General features: G+C 49.7%; 10 protein-coding genes across 10 annotated transcripts; 2 read left to right on the top strand and 8 right to left on the bottom strand.

The window, feature by feature from the left end:
* Window positions 1–321: 321 nt before the first annotated feature.
* Window positions 322–1,945, bottom strand: MIND_00854200 (UDP-N-acetylglucosamine--dolichyl-phosphate N-acetylglucosaminephosphotransferase; the record flags this gene model as incomplete). Its single annotated transcript, XM_037365205.1, has 5 exons — window positions 322–634; window positions 680–1,196; window positions 1,242–1,455; window positions 1,506–1,653; window positions 1,704–1,945. The coding sequence occupies 5 exons, from the start codon at window positions 1,943–1,945 to the stop codon at window positions 322–324; spliced, it is 1,434 nt and encodes a 477-aa protein (XP_037218447.1).
* Window positions 1,946–2,017: 72 nt separating this feature from the next.
* On the top strand, window positions 2,018–3,472 carry MIND_00854100 (Histone-lysine methyltransferase Set7; the record flags this gene model as incomplete). The annotated part of the gene is made up of 3 exons (XM_037365204.1): window positions 2,018–2,222; window positions 2,278–2,613; window positions 2,661–3,472. 3 exons carry the CDS (start codon window positions 2,018–2,020, stop codon window positions 3,470–3,472), a joined length of 1,353 nt encoding a protein of 450 aa, XP_037218446.1.
* A 56-nt stretch (window positions 3,473–3,528) lies between these two features.
* On the bottom strand, window positions 3,529–4,122 carry MIND_00854000 (60s ribosomal protein l20; the record flags this gene model as incomplete). The annotated part of the gene is made up of 1 exon (XM_037365203.1): window positions 3,529–4,122. The coding sequence occupies one exon, from the start codon at window positions 4,120–4,122 to the stop codon at window positions 3,529–3,531; it is 594 nt and encodes a 197-aa protein (XP_037218445.1).
* A 77-nt stretch (window positions 4,123–4,199) lies between these two features.
* MIND_00853900 (Glutathione S-transferase C-terminal-like protein) lies at window positions 4,200–5,119 on the bottom strand (the record flags this gene model as incomplete). Its single annotated transcript, XM_037365202.1, has 5 exons — window positions 4,200–4,259; window positions 4,311–4,528; window positions 4,579–4,591; window positions 4,641–4,887; window positions 4,944–5,119. 5 exons carry the CDS (start codon window positions 5,117–5,119, stop codon window positions 4,200–4,202), a joined length of 714 nt encoding a protein of 237 aa, XP_037218444.1.
* Window positions 5,120–5,648: 529 nt separating this feature from the next.
* Window positions 5,649–6,937, bottom strand: MIND_00853800 (uncharacterized protein; the record flags this gene model as incomplete). Its single annotated transcript, XM_037365201.1, has 2 exons — window positions 5,649–6,702; window positions 6,753–6,937. 2 exons carry the CDS (start codon window positions 6,935–6,937, stop codon window positions 5,649–5,651), a joined length of 1,239 nt encoding a protein of 412 aa, XP_037218443.1.
* Window positions 6,938–7,128: 191 nt separating this feature from the next.
* Window positions 7,129–8,580, bottom strand: MIND_00853700 (uncharacterized protein; the record flags this gene model as incomplete). Its single annotated transcript, XM_037365200.1, has 1 exon — window positions 7,129–8,580. One exon carries the CDS (start codon window positions 8,578–8,580, stop codon window positions 7,129–7,131), a length of 1,452 nt encoding a protein of 483 aa, XP_037218442.1.
* Window positions 8,581–8,638: 58 nt separating this feature from the next.
* Window positions 8,639–10,523, bottom strand: MIND_00853600 (uncharacterized protein; the record flags this gene model as incomplete). The annotated part of the gene is made up of 17 exons (XM_037365199.1): window positions 8,639–8,713; window positions 8,763–8,874; window positions 8,922–8,946; window positions 8,991–9,048; window positions 9,094–9,181; window positions 9,232–9,332; window positions 9,384–9,420; window positions 9,468–9,483; window positions 9,534–9,545; window positions 9,596–9,620; window positions 9,660–9,697; window positions 9,750–9,775; window positions 9,826–9,924; window positions 9,976–10,026; window positions 10,076–10,332; window positions 10,379–10,409; window positions 10,462–10,523. The coding sequence occupies 17 exons, from the start codon at window positions 10,521–10,523 to the stop codon at window positions 8,639–8,641; spliced, it is 1,113 nt and encodes a 370-aa protein (XP_037218441.1).
* Window positions 10,524–11,036: 513 nt separating this feature from the next.
* On the bottom strand, window positions 11,037–13,754 carry MIND_00853500 (CULLIN-2 domain-containing protein; the record flags this gene model as incomplete). The annotated part of the gene is made up of 10 exons (XM_037365198.1): window positions 11,037–11,114; window positions 11,163–11,265; window positions 11,318–11,447; window positions 11,492–11,953; window positions 12,002–12,182; window positions 12,228–13,106; window positions 13,155–13,322; window positions 13,370–13,449; window positions 13,498–13,585; window positions 13,638–13,754. The coding sequence occupies 10 exons, from the start codon at window positions 13,752–13,754 to the stop codon at window positions 11,037–11,039; spliced, it is 2,286 nt and encodes a 761-aa protein (XP_037218440.1).
* A 194-nt stretch (window positions 13,755–13,948) lies between these two features.
* MIND_00853400 (uncharacterized protein) lies at window positions 13,949–15,022 on the bottom strand (the record flags this gene model as incomplete). Its single annotated transcript, XM_037365197.1, has 3 exons — window positions 13,949–14,391; window positions 14,434–14,538; window positions 14,584–15,022. 3 exons carry the CDS (start codon window positions 15,020–15,022, stop codon window positions 13,949–13,951), a joined length of 987 nt encoding a protein of 328 aa, XP_037218439.1.
* A 44-nt stretch (window positions 15,023–15,066) lies between these two features.
* On the top strand, window positions 15,067–15,951 carry MIND_00853300 (rRNA-processing protein fcf2; the record flags this gene model as incomplete). The annotated part of the gene is made up of 3 exons (XM_037365196.1): window positions 15,067–15,453; window positions 15,505–15,687; window positions 15,733–15,951. The coding sequence occupies 3 exons, from the start codon at window positions 15,067–15,069 to the stop codon at window positions 15,949–15,951; spliced, it is 789 nt and encodes a 262-aa protein (XP_037218438.1).
* Between the last annotated feature and the right edge of the window lie 391 nt (window positions 15,952–16,342).

Below are 16,342 nucleotides of genomic sequence, written 5' to 3'. Positions count from 1 at the left end.
TTCCGGAAGAACTTGTAATTAGCCCCTAAATCTCGGTTGCCCGTGATTTCGCCCGATTTGATGGCCGTTCCGAATTTCCCGCTGTTTGCCTAGACTTTAGGGTTTTCTATTTTGCGACGGCCTCCAGACCATCGGCTGGCCGTTAAATCCACTGCGGTCTCCGCCGACACGGGCTCCCGCCAGCAACCCTACTCATAAACAGGCAGCAAAGGCAGGTTTCGCGTAGTGATGTCATCCGCAAGCATCCGTTCCCAGATCCGAATTCGGAATCACGCATTATTTTGCCATTTTGCACCGGTTCACCGGCTATATACCCCCGATCTAGCGTCTATTCCCATCGTAAACCAGCCCAGCCAGGCCATATCGAACCACAAACGCCAATACGCTCCCTGCAACCTGCGCACCCATTAACGTCTGGACAAGCCTCTTCTCACTCATCGGCCCTAAGCGGACCAAGAAAAAGTTGAGGATGGTCAGATTTGTTGTCGAAGCAATAGTTCCTGTGGTTGGATGCGGCGTTAACTTGGCCAAGCCAAGTGCCGCCAGGATTCGAAGGACCATTGTCGTTAGCGGTGATGGAGATTTCTCAAAATATGCTTGGGATGGATGAAGCAAGTTGGTGTCATGGTCGATTCTGTGGCCGCCATCAGAAACAATTATAAGGTAATATAAAGCCCACCTGGGGACACGGTGTCTTGGGCACGGAACCAATCCGAATAGCTGCGGACAAGATAGTACAAAGTTGAAGATCTGGGGAAGGAAGAAGAGCAAAAGCGTCTTGGAGAAATGGGCCTGGATTCCAACAACCGCAAAAGCCATTCCCGTCACATAACACAAGGTGTCGCCAGGAAATGCTCTTGCGGGGTACCAGTTGTGGTACATAAAGCCCAAACAGACAGCTAATAGTGGCAGCATGAAATATAAGCTGAACAAATGGCGCTCAACGAGCTCCCGGCTGCCATACGCCATTCCTGCGCTCCACACACCTCCAACTTCGACCTCAGTATGACTACCGAGAAGGTGGAGGGGTATCCGGAAGTCAAGCGGCCATGGAAGATAGAGTAGATCGTTAAGTATGACCGAAAGAGCAATGATAACCGCCTGGCTGACTTCGGAGCCATTAATTCCAGCAAGGATATTGAAGCTGTTAGTCGCAAAAGTGCTAAGCAGCGACATGTAGATATAATATAGAGGGCCTGCACTTGTTAAGGTTGTGTGTTTGTGGAGAACAACGAACAAACCAAGGTTGACCAACGTCCCAAATAAAAAACGCAACGGAAGTGGCACAACCACATTTGTGTTGCCTTTTTCTGCATAGTAGACCATTAAAAGCGGAATGGATGCGATGATGGGAATCGGGATTTTGTGCCGCCAACGAATGTCGAATACGTCGTCCAAAAACCCAAGAACAGTCGCAATGAGGAGTGAAAGCAGTGAGGATAGGTACACCGAGAGCTATTCAACGATTATCAGCTTAAGACCACACCAATCGCAAGGGAGCATGCCTGGTAATGAGGAAACTCAATGACAGAGAGGCCTTCAGGGCCTTTTGCCGACATTGTGCTGGAGAACGCATTCGAAAAAGCGAATGGGATGAACAATATGAGTAGGAGGATGTATATCGACGCGCAGACGAGTCCCTGACTTTCTGGTCTGAGAATATTGTCAGACAACAAGCGATTGGAAAACGAGCTTCGTTTTACACTGGTGACTTATCGAGCTTGAGGAGATCCACACCCTTTAAGTTTGCGCGGATGAATGCTGGCCCGACCGCAGGTATCACATAGAGTGTTGCCAACAATGCATAGAGGGAGAAGCCAACAGAAGTGTAGAGCGTCGGGAGCGGCGGGAAAGGATCAACAAATGGGCGGACAACAAACCACGTGGCAATCGCGAGTAGGCCGACGAGCAGAGGTGTAGAGGGAAGCGGGCGTGGTGGAGGCATGCTACATGGATTGAAGAGAGGAAAGAAAAGAGAAACAACGTGTCTTCACGTGTCCTGACGCGTTTCAATTTTATGTCACTTCTTCGCGTTACCCACTCAGTCGAAAAAGGCAGAGGGCTCGTCGCCAACCAGCCGATCGCGGCACACACTCTCATCGAGACAAGTCCTGTCTTATTATTCTCCAAGGATGAATGGGAATCGCATGGCAAACATACAATCCTCGACCACTACACTTTCAACTGGAAAAACGGGTCGATGGCGCTGGCGCTAGGTCTCGGTGAGTACAAACGCTTTATTGGACAAAAGTGCTATATGCCATATGCGCCAGCTAGGCTCTCTCTTCAACCACTCCGACACTCCTAATGTCTCCTACACTATCCAACCTGATTCTGATATGATCATCTACACTACCACTCGCGCAATTGAGCAAGACGAAGAGCTCTGCATCTACTATGGGAGCAAGCTTTGGTTCCAACCTGCCGGCCAAGCCCACAACACGACCAACGTGGCAATCGAAGATGGTTGGGGCGGTTTATCGAGCCTGGAGACAACATCGTTGCCCAGTTTCTGGGAAGGAAACGCAGGCGACATGATCCCAGAAAAAGATTTACCCTTTGAAAGATTTAAGCCACCTCCGGAAGAAGAGACTCCTGAAAGTATCCGTTCAGGTATGATTTCACTTAGTCCTCATTATAAAACCCTGAATCATTGCAAGTGCAAGCATGGGTTGTGGACGTACCCGACGCCAAGGAAATTGGAGCCATGCTGAAGTGGCTTCATCGCTCCGGCCTCGATCTACCAGAACTGGGTCATCTCAAACGCGTACGGAAAACACCAGAGACCAACACCTTTCTGCTCAGTCTTGCTGCTGAACCACCAGAACTCCCCTCTAACATTGGACTGCCCCATCCTTCCAGACAAGTTCCAGTGCCCGCATCTGTAGCGCTGACCTTACCATCACTCGCCCTAAAAAATGCATTGTGGCCCACGGCCTATGCACCACGAAAAAAAGGCGAAGTTGAAGATTGGACGCGAGAAAAGACGCGGTGGGCTTGGGAGTCGATGAAAAGAGTTGTCGACGAAGCACATAAAGCAAAACAAGCTGGAGAATTACCAATCGCAGCTCTAATTCCTGCTGAACAATCTTTCATCGGGTACGACACCCGACAGAGCGCATCACATCCGCTCCGTCATGCCGTCCTCAACGCAATACGCAATCTGGCTGACCATCATGCAAAGACAGCAACTTCTGAACTCGATGAACGGCAGAATGGTCAAAACTACCTTCTTACCTCGTTGACTCTCTTCACGACCCACGAGCCTTGCATTATGTGTAGCATGGCTTTGCTCCATTCTCGGGTGAAAGAAGTCTATTTTCTCATTCCAATGAACAAGACGGGTGGATGTGGCGGAGCAACATGTCTGCCTCTCCTCCCTGGGGTCAACCATAGGTTCACAATATGTCGCTGGAAAATTGATACGTTGGATGTGGACGGATTACATGTAGAGGATATATTAGATGCCTAGAACCACACGCTTAGCACCAAAACTGCAGGACGGAGGGAAAGAAAAAAGCACTCACACTACCACAACTCCCTCCTCTTTGCCCGAATGGCCATTGTCATTGAGTGTTTCTCTGACCACTTTTCCCTCGCAGCCACGGCTATGGCTTCCTGTGCAGCCCGTTTCTTTTTCCTCTGGCTCTTCTTCAACGCCGCAATAGCTTGGACGAATCCACGAGTGACATTGAACTTGCGAGCGAGGACTCCCGACGTGTAACGCTCTGGATCGAGTCCCCTTAGTCGTTTTATTTCCGCCATCGTCTCCTCAGAGGCTCTCGGCCTCTCTACCGCTTTCCGCACCGCTGGCGGCAGTGCCTCGTTCTTGGGTGTCGTGGGTGGTCGGAGTAGCGGAGAAACAGGATTTGTCGTCAGCGATAATGGAGAAGGCGCGGTAGGGGGTGGTCGGTGAATGAAAGTCAGTTTGCTAGTGAGCTCAGTGACTGCTGCATTCGGGTTATTTAACAGTGGGTCTGGTGCCCGGTACGGAGGGCGCTCCGCAGTGCGAGGCTTTGGGCGCGGGTATTTCCCGCCATGGGGAAACCGCTTTGGTTTGGCTGACCCAGAGGCATAGTTTCGTGTCCCGCCAGACACGAAGAGGGAGAGAGAACGAAGCATGAAATTTATGTCACGCGGTGCGTGATATGTGACATTCGTGGACAGGGTTACATATTCCAACTACAGTACTCTCGAGCTCAAGGAATCGTAGTTCCCTTCTTGACTGCCTCCCTCGCCTTGATGCGCTCGACCCATTTCTGAACTATGATCAGTCGTGCCCTTGAAATTGACGAAGGGTAACATCATACCTTGAAGTCAGGCCACTCATCCAACGACTCGATCTTGAGCCAAGCATGTCCAGAAACCCACGTGTACGCGTTGATGTCCGCAATACTATACTTGTCCCCAACCAGCCATTCGCGGTCCTTCAACCGAATCTGGAGAACGCCAAACAACCGCTTGGTCTCGTCAATGTAGCGCTTTTGGGCGTAGGGAATCTGCTCTGAAGCTGAAAGGAAGTGGCCGGCTGCAATCTTATCAGTACTGATCTTTTCTCTTCTCGTCAAGAGCACTCACCCTGCCCCATCATCTATACACCACAAGTTAGAAAAGTCAACAACGCGAAACTATCCACTCACCGGACCCAGTCCCGCGTTGGCCCAGAACAGCCACTGAAGCACCTCGCTCTTCTCCTTGGACCCACTAAAGCCGAATTTGTTGTCCGGATCGTATTTCTCTTGTAAGTACAGCAAAATCGCGCCTGTCTCAAACACCACAAAGTCGTCGTTGGCGCGGTCGACAATCGTTGGAATACGGCCATTCGGGTTCAACGCGATATACCAGGGCTCCTTCTGTTCGGTCTTGGACATGTCGATTTTTTGGTATCTAGACAAAAGGTTATTCGTGTAGTGCGGGTCGAGAAAAAAGAACCAAATGCGTACTCGTAGATGTCTGTGTTGTAGGCAGCCTTGAGCTCTTCGAGGAACACTGATATTTTTTTGCCATTGGGTGTTCCAGCAGTGTGGAGTTTAATTGGTGGAGCCATGGTAGTAGTGGTTGTATGGAAAGTGCGATTTAGGAGTTGGAGTCGACGCGTTGTTTTAAAGAGGAAGGCCATGACGAAGATGTCCGACAATATGACACTTCACATCCGTGCTTGGTCATTCTGGAGGTGTTCCGCACAGATGGTATTGGTAAGTTGCTTACATTTGATTCAACGAGGGTTACATGAGACAGTTTATCGTCGCGACTAATCCAAAAAAGAAAATGAATCCACATGTAGGGTAACCGTCCAAGATAAAATGGATCAAGAAAGAACTCAGCTGACTTCTGGCGAGGCAGAGCCACCACGACTGCCTGGCTGAGAAGAGCTATGTGTGCGTGGCAATGCTGGCTTCTCAGCCGCCACAGTTCTGCCGTGAGAGGGTGAACGGGACAACGGATTGTCACGGAAACCCTGAGGTGGCGTAGAGTGTGTGTTTCGCTGAGAAGAAGTTTCGAAACTCGGGGCACGTGGGGGATCGAGCCTGGTTGCGGATGTTGACAACCTTCTCGAGTCAAATGGCGCAGGTGAACCCGTCTCGGAATCGTAAGTGGGAGAAGTTGGTCGACGTGGTCCCCCTGGTGGACGAGGCGGAAATGTGTAATCAGCCGCCAACATGTTTCCATTTCGAACGGGTTTTTTGCCTTTTGGTATCTGCATTCCCGAATCCACGCTTTGCCTTCGTCCAGACCCTGTCGCAGCCCGGAAGTGCCTCTTCCAACTCTTCGACCCTGCGATAAAGTCCTGTCATCTCTGACCGCATGGGCGCTATTCTACGCTCAACCAGAAGCTCGACAGTGTCATTAAGCTTCTCCTGTTGTTGCGTAAGGTTCTGGATAAGGGCATTCGACTTTTGGAGCTGATCCCCCAGCCAGGTTTTGAGTTGCTTCGAGTCGTTGAGTGCGTCGTAGAATACTTCAAATGGCGCGAGGAATGCCGCTTTATCGCCAGTGTAAGTCGCATGTTGGAGAGAGGTGGGTGTGGGGGGTACCAGAGTGGATGAAATCGGGACTGAGGCAGCGGGAGGAGAGCGCGTGGTTGTTGTTGGGTTCGTATTCGGGTGTGAAATAGATGGAATAGCATTCGAACTGTGATGGCGCTGCATAGCAAGTCGGGTTGGTGTTGGCGGTACAATGCCAGCCACCTTTCGTTCTGCAGTACCCATGACAGGCGGCAGACGCGGAAGACTCATGGGATAACGACCAGCCTGTGGTATTGGAGGAGCACTTTGGATAGCGGGTTGGAATTGCTCCTTGGTATGGGCTTCACGGGGACTGATGATAATGTCGGCCGGTTTGCGTTTACCCCCTAGGTGTTCTGCTCTGCGCCGAGCAAAACTGATTGGAGGGGCTGGCAAAGAGTGTTGAGGGGGAGGTGGTGGAGGCGTTGGGCCAGTTGTCTCATCAATGCCAACCGTGCTCCCTCTCCGCTGCTCAATCAAAGCCTTCTGCTTCTGTTTAGCAGAGATTGACGATCGGACTTGGTCAATCGCAGTTGGATTGTCGCGCATCACAGAATAACCGAATCCCATGACAACGGGCGATATGGGGGTTGTCTCTGAGTTGGCCCTCACATTCGTGTTGAGCCCAAGTCCAAGACGTCGTTTTTTCGACGAAGAGGCCTCCCCCTCCTCTTGATCTTCTTCTTTCACTCTTCCACTTTCGAGCTCCGTTAGTTACCGTCCGTTCACCAATCAAGAACAACGCACTTGGGCTCTGGTTGCTCTTCGACCGACGTGATTTCTGCCCTTGCTCGTTTTCTCCCATTACTTTCTACAGGCGACTTTGCGCGTCGATGCTGGATGGGAGGCAACGAGTTGTTGCCAGAGGATATACTACCCATGCTTGGATCACTGAACGCTTGAGCGAACGAAGGGAGTGAGGTCGTAGCCATAGCGCTAGCGGCAGCAACACCGCCCTCAGGAGCGGGAAGTAAAATGAAAGAAGAGTTTGAAGGTGTTACTCTGACAGGGTTACACTAAAGATCACACGCTTGCTCGTACCACAACAACGATACTTGTTACGAGTTGTTTGACCCCATGTGCCTACATCAAGCCACTCTGCCAAGCTACCATTCAGTTCCATTCATGCCCCAGGTTTCTTTTTCTTCCTTACTGCCAACACAGTGACTGGCGTGTTTCCCGCCGTTGCTAGAGGCTTGGCCTGCGCGGCATTCTTGACTCTTATTGAGCCATATATATGCGATTCGAATGTCTCGAGTGAGTTTACCGGTTCTGGGAATGGGTTGGGTGATATGTCAGGAAGATTGGAACCGGGTCGCCGTCTTGGAGGGGGTGTAGATGGTGGAGCAAGAAGCATTCGTGGTTCAGGCTCTGGCGTCTGCCGATCAGAGACAATACGACTGGTAGTAACTGGTCGTTCACAGAGTCCCTTTATAGACCCTTCCAAGCTCTCTGTAGCTTTGATTGCACGCTCGACTGTCGAAAACTCCAATCCAGTCATCAACGAGGTGAGAATTCGTTTATTCAGTTGGCTCGACACCTGTCCTGGTGACGGTGCGAGTGGCGATTGGGATATTTCTGGCTTGCTGCTGCAAGAGATAGCAGCAATGAAAAATCCCGTGACCGCCCCAGCGACGCATTCTTGCCGGAAAGACATTCGCTCCCAGAAGTCGTCGCTCGATACTTTGGCCAACTCTCCGGACACTTCCTTCTCGGTTACTTTATTCGGCACATCCGATTCAACGCTTATTCGAGCGCGCTTCTTCGGGGGAGACCGGATAACCTCTTCGTCACACCCAATCTCGTCCATGAACCGCGACTTTGGATCGTCATCGAACGTGGGTATGTAATGACCAAGATTGTGGGTGGTTTTGTCTGGCGGTGGTGGGCAAGGGAGCGGGATTTCCGTTTGGGTATACGGGTGGCCGTAATTCCAAGTGGAAGTAGAAGCACTAGTCGGAGGGGAAACTGGCATGAGTGCCTGTTCAGCTTCGAGCTGAGTGTAGCCCGGAAGCACATAATACAACTTTGTTGAGTCAGTTCTCTTCTTGACCCCGTCGACCACTTCAGTCAAGACGCGTTTCCACCATGCACAAAGCTTCACGTCGCTTAATGGCCTTTTGCCACTAAAGTCTGCTGAGTTGGGGAAAAGATATTGCGACTGGGCCCGCGCAAAAAGATGGATCCAAAGGTGACTGGCGGAAATGGGCCGTGTTTCGGGATCGGCGTAATACGACAAGAGTGAGCGGACAAGAAAGGGAGTTGGGGAGGGTGAGGCGGCTTGTCCAGTCGAATCGACTTTGGATATGTAGAGAATTGCGCACGAAGTGGTGGGGATGTTATATACGGATGCCTCTATAGCAGTGACCAAGATACGCGGTGATTCGGGAGTGGCTTGTTCTGAAAGAAGAACGAGAATGTCTTGGAGGTAAGCGCGTGGACGTGGCCGAGCAAAGGGGAAGAGGCCATTGAACTTGCGAGGAGATGACACAAGGACGTGAATAAAAAATTCACGGGTACCTGGCACTCCCGACAGTCCTTTCAACAAGAAGTCGCGGAGGTTGAGTCCATCCATGGTCATGTGACCGCTGATTGGTTCCTCAAATTCAACAATCCAAAATAAAGTATGAATATTATACAGCGCTCGGAGGCAGACTAGAGTCAGTTTTGGAGACAACACGAGTGTCTACATTCACCACCAATGATGGCTATATTAGCATTAGATTTCTGATTCCAGGTCAAGACTTAAAAGCTCACCCTGAACCGATCTGTACTTCTGGCCGAGGTGGGAGTGTTAAGCATAAGAGCGGACATATTCATGAACGTGTTTGGTTTAACTCTTTCACGTAGCGCCTCGCGACTGTTCAGCCTGATCCAAAATAAGAAACTTGAAGATCTGGGGGACGAGTCGCTTACGCTGCTAACACGGAATTAACGTAGCCTATGGAAGCCGTCAGCGATGTTAGGATAGAAGAGGAAGCAAACATTTTCCAAGAAGCCAGAAGAAGGCGACATAAACAAAGTTGTTCGGCATGATTCCGAACTAGGTGCCAGTCAGATGTTACCGTTCAGCTAGCTTACAACTCACAGTGATGACGACACAGCAGGCAATGATTCCTGTAAGGAATCCTGTCGTAAGACTGTACTTCATGAGAGTGCTAATCAGATTATCTGTCCTAACCCTCTGTTCAGCCACTGGCAAGACATGCAAGGGAAAGCCACTCACCTGGGTATCCCTGTGCGACTCTTAGACAGGTAATAGCAAAGAGAGATGCCGATGAGTAGGTCTGCCGCCGCCGCTGAACCGAGTCCGGCACTAGTAACCCACTGCGTAAAAAAAGATGAGAATCTAAAGCCCCAAGCAAGCAATATACGCACGACTAAGCTTGAAAAGTCATTGCGATCCGTCTCAAAACTGTGCCGGTGTCAGCGCGAATGTTTCCAAACTTGGAGTGACCGTACCTTCCAACTGTGAACACTAGAATGGACCTTGTGACCGGAGAGCGATAAACCGATGAATGTACGAACCTATGCCGAGACCTCTCAAAGTATTGAGCATGGTTAATCCCCTTTCTTGACTGGAGACATACCAAAATGGACGATAGAGAGGACAAGCTACGCATAGTCAGAAGTAACGTCTCCTGAGAGAATGACGCTTGCAATCAAGACAGTCAAAAAGAGGTTACGGGATACTGGTAAGATTCGATTTAGAGTGAGGCATGTACAGTGATACCGTTTGCGAACCTATCCACACGCGACGAGCATAGAAGCTGGGTAGTTGGTTCAAATCTGCCCCAGAATGTCAAGTTCTGTGACTGACCACTCGACGATTAGTCCGATTAGGCCGTTGAGATCAGTTTGGACCTGGGTGCAGGTTTGCATTTGCCATCGAGGAGTAATCCAACCTACGTTGATACTCCTAGAAGTTGTGAGCACAAGAATGCTAATAAAGGCGGAAATTGTAAGTTACCAAGTTGCTTTGGTAAGAATTTCCGGATTGTTGAAATTCAGTACCAGGACACTACGGTTTTGAATTATTCTCTACTCGCTTTCAAGAAGAGTTGACGCACGTATAGACCGCAATGGTGCAAAGCACGAGATGTGCTGTATCTAGTAACCTTGGATTCTGTGAATATCGGACGATTTGTGCTGGAATGGGAGCAATTTCACCACAGAACTGCGACCTGACGGGACCTGAGGCAGAAAACCGGACAAAACGAGCGCAAATACCATCCATTTCATTATTTTGGAGTCCTCGGGGTATTTGCTGCGGCGTATGAGCAAGTGCTTGGCGCCGAACATGTTGATTTACCGGTAATATAGATATCTAGCATTCAAGGTCAATACAAGCCACCTCCTCCAGCATGTGCGACTTGCGTTTGCAGAATGGTGACACCATAGAGTCTGTCAAGGCGGTATAAGCGCGTTTCGGAGGACATAAAACCCGACAACGGACACTGCGGACACTACAAGTCCTACAAACGCGCTCCCAAACGTGCTTTGAAGCGACACCGTCATGTCGGGGAGCAAGAGAATCAACGGCGTTTGCCAAGGAGGTTAATATGCGTATATTAATGGAAAAACCACCGAGACGTCAAGCGCTTGAGAAAGACTTGCTAATCAGAGCCATACTGACGATTGGCCTTATGTTGCTGTCGCCAGTTTCTCATGCGAAGCAGTGGACCAATGAAAGCGAGAGTAGGGAACATTGGCCGTATTGGATCACCCGGGGACTCCTTTTCACTCGAACCACAGACATTAACATCCAACGACCCGACTTTGAGGATCGTCTCAGTAGTCGGAGCGATGCAAGCGGACATGCTTCCACGGTGAGTCTGTTGTCTACGTCGAAATCAAGGCGGTTCCACAGTCTTCCACGAGACTTGAGCGACGGCAAAACAGGTGTGGGTTTGGACATGGACGTTGGGATCAAGTTGGTTTTGGTCATGTGGATGACGTTGGATGGATTATTATGCTACAGTGTGGTCAAGAACAAGTACAGTGTGTGTGTAAATAGAATCCAAAATTGCTTTAGGCAACATAAGCAAACGTATCTCGTGTGCCATCCACCCGCTCAATGTACTCCTTCTCCAGTAATTGATCAATTGCCTAATATGGTATTCTTAGAAGCAGGGCAAGCAATGAAGACCAACCCACCTTTTTGATATCCGGGATCTTGGGTGAGAAACGCTGGGTGACTTGAGAGATGACCTCCTGGATCAAAGGCTGATTTTTCATCGTTTTGCGTGCCTTCATTATGCTGTCAAGTCGAAATCAGCCTCAGCGCTCTGATGAAGAACACAAAGACGGACCGGACGATCGTGGCTTGAATGACATATTTCCGGTCTTCGTCGACCGTCTTCAGGACGTCTGTAGTGTCCGCCTTCACCTCCGCCTTTATGGGTTGATTGAGGTTAACGCGAATCTTCTTCGATTTGAAGTCTGGACGAGGATTAGAGTGATCAGTAATAGCACTCTGCACTTACTGGGATTCAGGTCGTATTGGTCAGTCTCCTCGTTTATCAAAACTTTAGCTTTAACGAGGATCCCAAGGCTTTGTGAAAGAATCTCTTTGGTTATCGAAGTTGCTGTTTCTAGCTCGGCTAAGGATAGTGTGTCGTTGCGATTGTACTGCATGAGGATGGCCATCTGATATGCGCTTGTCGTGAACATATATTTCTGGTTTGTGTAGTTGGTCCGGAGTTCGTTTTTCGAGTAATTCCACAGCCAGGTGAGTTTCCTGCCAGAATGTTTCGTCTGATAGTACTTGGAAAAACGGTCATATGTTGGTAAAATCTCCGCAGGAATCACGAATTCATGTGTAGGGGGGTTGAGAGGCCAGAAGTTGGTGCCGAGAACCATGATGCTAAAGTTAATGTCCATATCGTCGTGGTTCTGAGCCATTCGATCTTTAAATTGGTCGGTGAGGTCCTTGCTTAGACTCATGTCTGATACTAATCAGCCTGGAGCTAGGAGATAGATAAACGACAACAAACCAGTAAACATGCGCTGGAGCTTGTTGGTATACTCAAAGCCGCATGCCTCTTTCAGTTTTGAAATCATGCTCGCCTCGCTCTCGTCAGAAGCCGAGACCCCATGGATGAGACGTTTCGACAGCTTTGTGGTGTAGAATTGCTGGAAAACATCTTTGTCCTCGATATATTTGAATAGGATCATCTATAAGATCTGAGTAGAAAGAAGGTTGCCAACTAATGAACGCACCACACGGTTCAACGCAGCTTCCAGGTCGTCTTCCTCGGCCATCTTGTTGTTCTTGCGAAGTAACAAGTCTGCATGTTTGGCGATAAGCTCCGGAGACTTGGAATTCGACGCTCCCGTCGCGTCATTGCGGTTAACAAAGATGCGGCAGGCTTTGTCCAAGCTGGCCACAAACCCAGCCTCACCACGGAAGCTCCGCGTGACGGTCTCGGAGTTCTTATGATGTACCTCGAGCAACGCATCGACGTACGCCTTTGGATCAATAGCATCTCCAGGAGAGTCACCGCCAGCGCCAACCAATTTTGCAACAGCAGCCGAACCCGCATTCTTCACGTGGTCCTCAAATCTCTTTCGCAGTGGTTCCAGACCCTCAGGAATACGAGATAGCAGCGAGTACATCCGCTGTAGGTCTTCGTCTTTGTCGTAATCGAGGAGATTTTGGAAATGATCCCACATCAGTTTCGAGTGTTCACGAATGAGAACATGTTCACACTTGAGGACGAGGGGTTTGCGTGTGCCGGTATTGAGGTATCGCTCGACACGGTCTTCTTCCTCTCTGAGTCGTTCTTCAGCTTTCTTCAGATAGTCCGACACGGTGTTTTCGGCAAGGAATGATTCTGATTCGTTTTTGTAGTGTAGTTCGGTGGATTCGAGGAATGGCATCTCGAAATGCTCTTTGTAAACATCAAGACAAGCCTTGTTAGGATCTGCCTCATCCAAGCCCAGCAAAACAAGCGAGTCGACGACCTTCTTCACCAGGCCTTGGTCAATGGTTTCCCCGTGTCTTTGCAATTCGACGAGGCGTAGGATGGCACTGGCTAACTTGGTATTCCTACGTTGAATCGGTACAAAGAGATTGTTCTTCCATTGAACAAGAGCGAGCTTTGATTCTGTTCAGAATGGACATTAGAAGAAAAGCTGAGGACTTACCGTGTAGACAGGATAGACGCCCCGCCTGCCCTCGTCACGCTCCCGCTTGACCCAATGCCGGTTGAGATATGTGAACAGGCGGTTGATGTAGTTGGCACCAGTTGTGTAGCGCTCCCACTCTGTCGCATAATATTGTAAAAGAGCTTCGTCTTGGAGTGTCTCGGCTTTCTGGGCGTGAATGAGTGTCTGGTTGTCGGAAAGATGGTTCACGATACCTCGCGAAGAGCCTTCAGATGGTTGACGAAGTATCGGATTAGGTTGTTGTACAAATCTGCACCCATGAGATTCGCGCCAGCTAAGGGAGAGGTTATTGTACGTTTCTTTAACAAGGGTGCCTACAAACTTCGATTGGCGATGCCACTGCTCTCCGATGGCGTTGACATTTTCGACGACGTACAATAGTTATACGCCACAGTGTAAAGCGACATGTACTGGGGGAGAAGATAAGGCTCGAGTCAGCTTTCAAACTATCTGTGGACCCACCTTGGAGTACGAAACACCAGTTTGTAGTTTTGTCATGATATGGTCAACGCCATCTTCGAGGAAGGCCCAAGTTGTCTGAAGGTCGGCAGTCGGCGCTGGCATAGCAGTGCCGGCCATGGTGGTTGAGAACAAGAGCACGTTGTCGCGACAATGTCATCAGAGGTGCGTGACTCCTCGTACTCCTGCGTTCAACAAATAACCACTACTTATTGTTTTGCTGAACGTTCCTTTAACCACGTATACACACAATCAGAATTCAGCTTGACGGTACAACACAACTACAACTGCCGGATGATATAGAACAAGCCGATCTAATCTTCAGTGTCGTCAGATGGGAACAAACACCAGTGGTCGGCATCGGGTTCATAGGTGCGCCAGTCTTCCTCTGTCATATTGAGTAACTCGCCGTGCTTGTCCACCCAGCTACCCTTACTACTCAGCAGCAATCCTCCGTGCCGCTCTCTCCACTCACCACCATCTGCTGGCCATGTTGGGTAGAATGGACCATCACCAAGATACATGCCATCGAGAGCGAATTTATGGCCATCAAGAATAAGACAGTCGCTGGTAGAATTGCTCTCCTTGCTGATGTCATCGGTGTCGCGAACCCAGTCGCCGGCCACATTGATCTCCACGCTCATGGACTGGGTGCTTGGGACAGGGTCCGGCTCATGATAGTCGCCAGGAGGATAAGAGCACTCCGTCAAAGAGAGGTAATATCTGAGCGTTGGAGTTGCCACTTTTACATCATGGTCTGTGAAGAGTCAGAAGAGCCAACCCTAAATAAGTTACGCACCATCAAGGACATTATGAAGACTCTCGTTGGATCGCATTGGCTGGCAGAGTGGACAGGCGAAGCCAGCGATGTCTTGACTACAAATAGGGATATGCCGGGGTGGATCTGACCTTGAGTGAGCTTTCCTCATTGATACGGAGCGAAAAAAACCTTCGCGTGGCGCGTTCAACGCTGGTTGACTTTCTGCAGGGATGTCGCCTGATACCTCGATATTTCGATGCTTTCTGCGCTGTAGCTTCTCGTTAGACTTGACGATGTTGCTCTTGATTTGTCTTTTCTTGTTCTTCGGCCTAGACAAGACGTCGGGCTCGACAATAGTTTGATTCTCGTCCTCCTCCTTCTTTCTCTTGCGGTTTGGCTGTACGGCAGTCGAATTACTTGGAATGACAATATTGCCAGGATTGGAGACTGGTGCGGTTGTACTGGACATACGAGAGCCTTTCTTGAGGGAGGGAGAAGAGACTGAAGTGTGCGATCCAAGAGAAGCCGAGGATGATTTAAGAACAGCAGCAGGATGAGAGAAGTGTGTCGAAGCATCTGAGAGAGGGGAAGACGCGCGCAGAGTGGTCGGGCTACTGGGTGCCTCCATGATTCGTTGCAAAGGACCAAAGCGTGACGGAGTGACACACCACCATGTCGACATCCAAGGGCAAAGAAAAGGCCACTCCAGAACCAGAAGTGACCGCAGAATACCTCGCCTCTCTCCTTCAAAAAGCACGCGACGCTGTCGCTTCACAAGACGACATCCTCTCCCTCGATATATCCCATGAAACGTACTGTTCAGAGTTTTCCGTTCCGGCCTACTTATCTCATTGTTTTTGCAGGCATTCGTTGAAGCCAGACCTTCCAGAGCCTTACTTGACGCTTGGGCAGCGTAAAATTGACCCATTCACTTTCCGCGATCCAGCCGTTCAAGCTGCAGAACAGGCTTCATCATCCTTCGTTGTTCCCGCACCGCCAGTCCCTCCGCCTGAGATAGGCAAATCAGGGAAAGCCATGACGAAACGCGAACGGAAAGCAGTGCGTATATTTATCTACCCTGGTTTACCTCAAAAAACGAGACATGTGTAGTTGCGAAAGCAAACCGCAGGCTCAGACTGGTTTGACCTACCTGCACCAGCCGAGGCGGACCTCCCGCGACTGTATCGAGAGGTGGAATCGTTAAGGCTGCGAAACCAGCTCGATCCGAAGCGATTCTATCGGAAGGAAGAGGGGGAAGGCAAAGGCATCAAGGGTTTGCCGAAATATTTTGCAGTGCGTGAACTTAGATTGTTCTTTCCATCGAACTTAGTGTGTTAGATTGGAACCATCCTTCCGTCGTCAACACCCTTCGGGATAGCGAGCGCCGAAAATTTGAGTAGAGCAAAAAGGAAAAGAACGCTGGTCGATGAGTTGGTGGACGATGCGGAAGCAAAGCGATATGCGAAGAGAAAGTTCGACGATCTCCAAGCGGTTAAAGGAGCGAAAGGCCGCAATACATTACATGACAAGAAAGCGAAACGTCGTCCAAAGTGGTAGCCTACATCTAGTCTATTCAACCGAGGTTAGCATGAAAATCGGTGCTTTCCTCCTCAAAGAAGACTATCCTTGTGTGAAATTACTGGGCGACGACCCAACGACAACGAAAGGCAAAAACGACTGGACCTATTGCAGAGATACCTTTGTCCACAATAAGAAGAGGATTACGTTGTCATGAGCTGCATAAGACGATGATGGTCGCGATGTGGCATACTGTCAATGTTAAACAACGAACCAACTTGAAGAACGCAATTGGGCTGTAAAGTCAAGTGTGACCGATCGGTCACGGGATCCATCACTGCTGATCGCAACCATCAAAAATTTGTTGGCGATGGATCTCGACAACCGCTTGGCCGTTTCGCTTCAAATTTTGCCAGTTGCTAGCTAATAT

The sequence above is a fragment of the Mycena indigotica genome (assembly GCF_014461135.1).
Source record: "Mycena indigotica strain 171206Taipei chromosome Unknown Mind.scaff0007, whole genome shotgun sequence".
In the NCBI taxonomy this organism is placed as follows: Eukaryota; Fungi; Basidiomycota; class Agaricomycetes; order Agaricales; family Mycenaceae; genus Mycena; species Mycena indigotica.
This window is presented reverse-complemented; position numbering and strand designations above follow the sequence as displayed.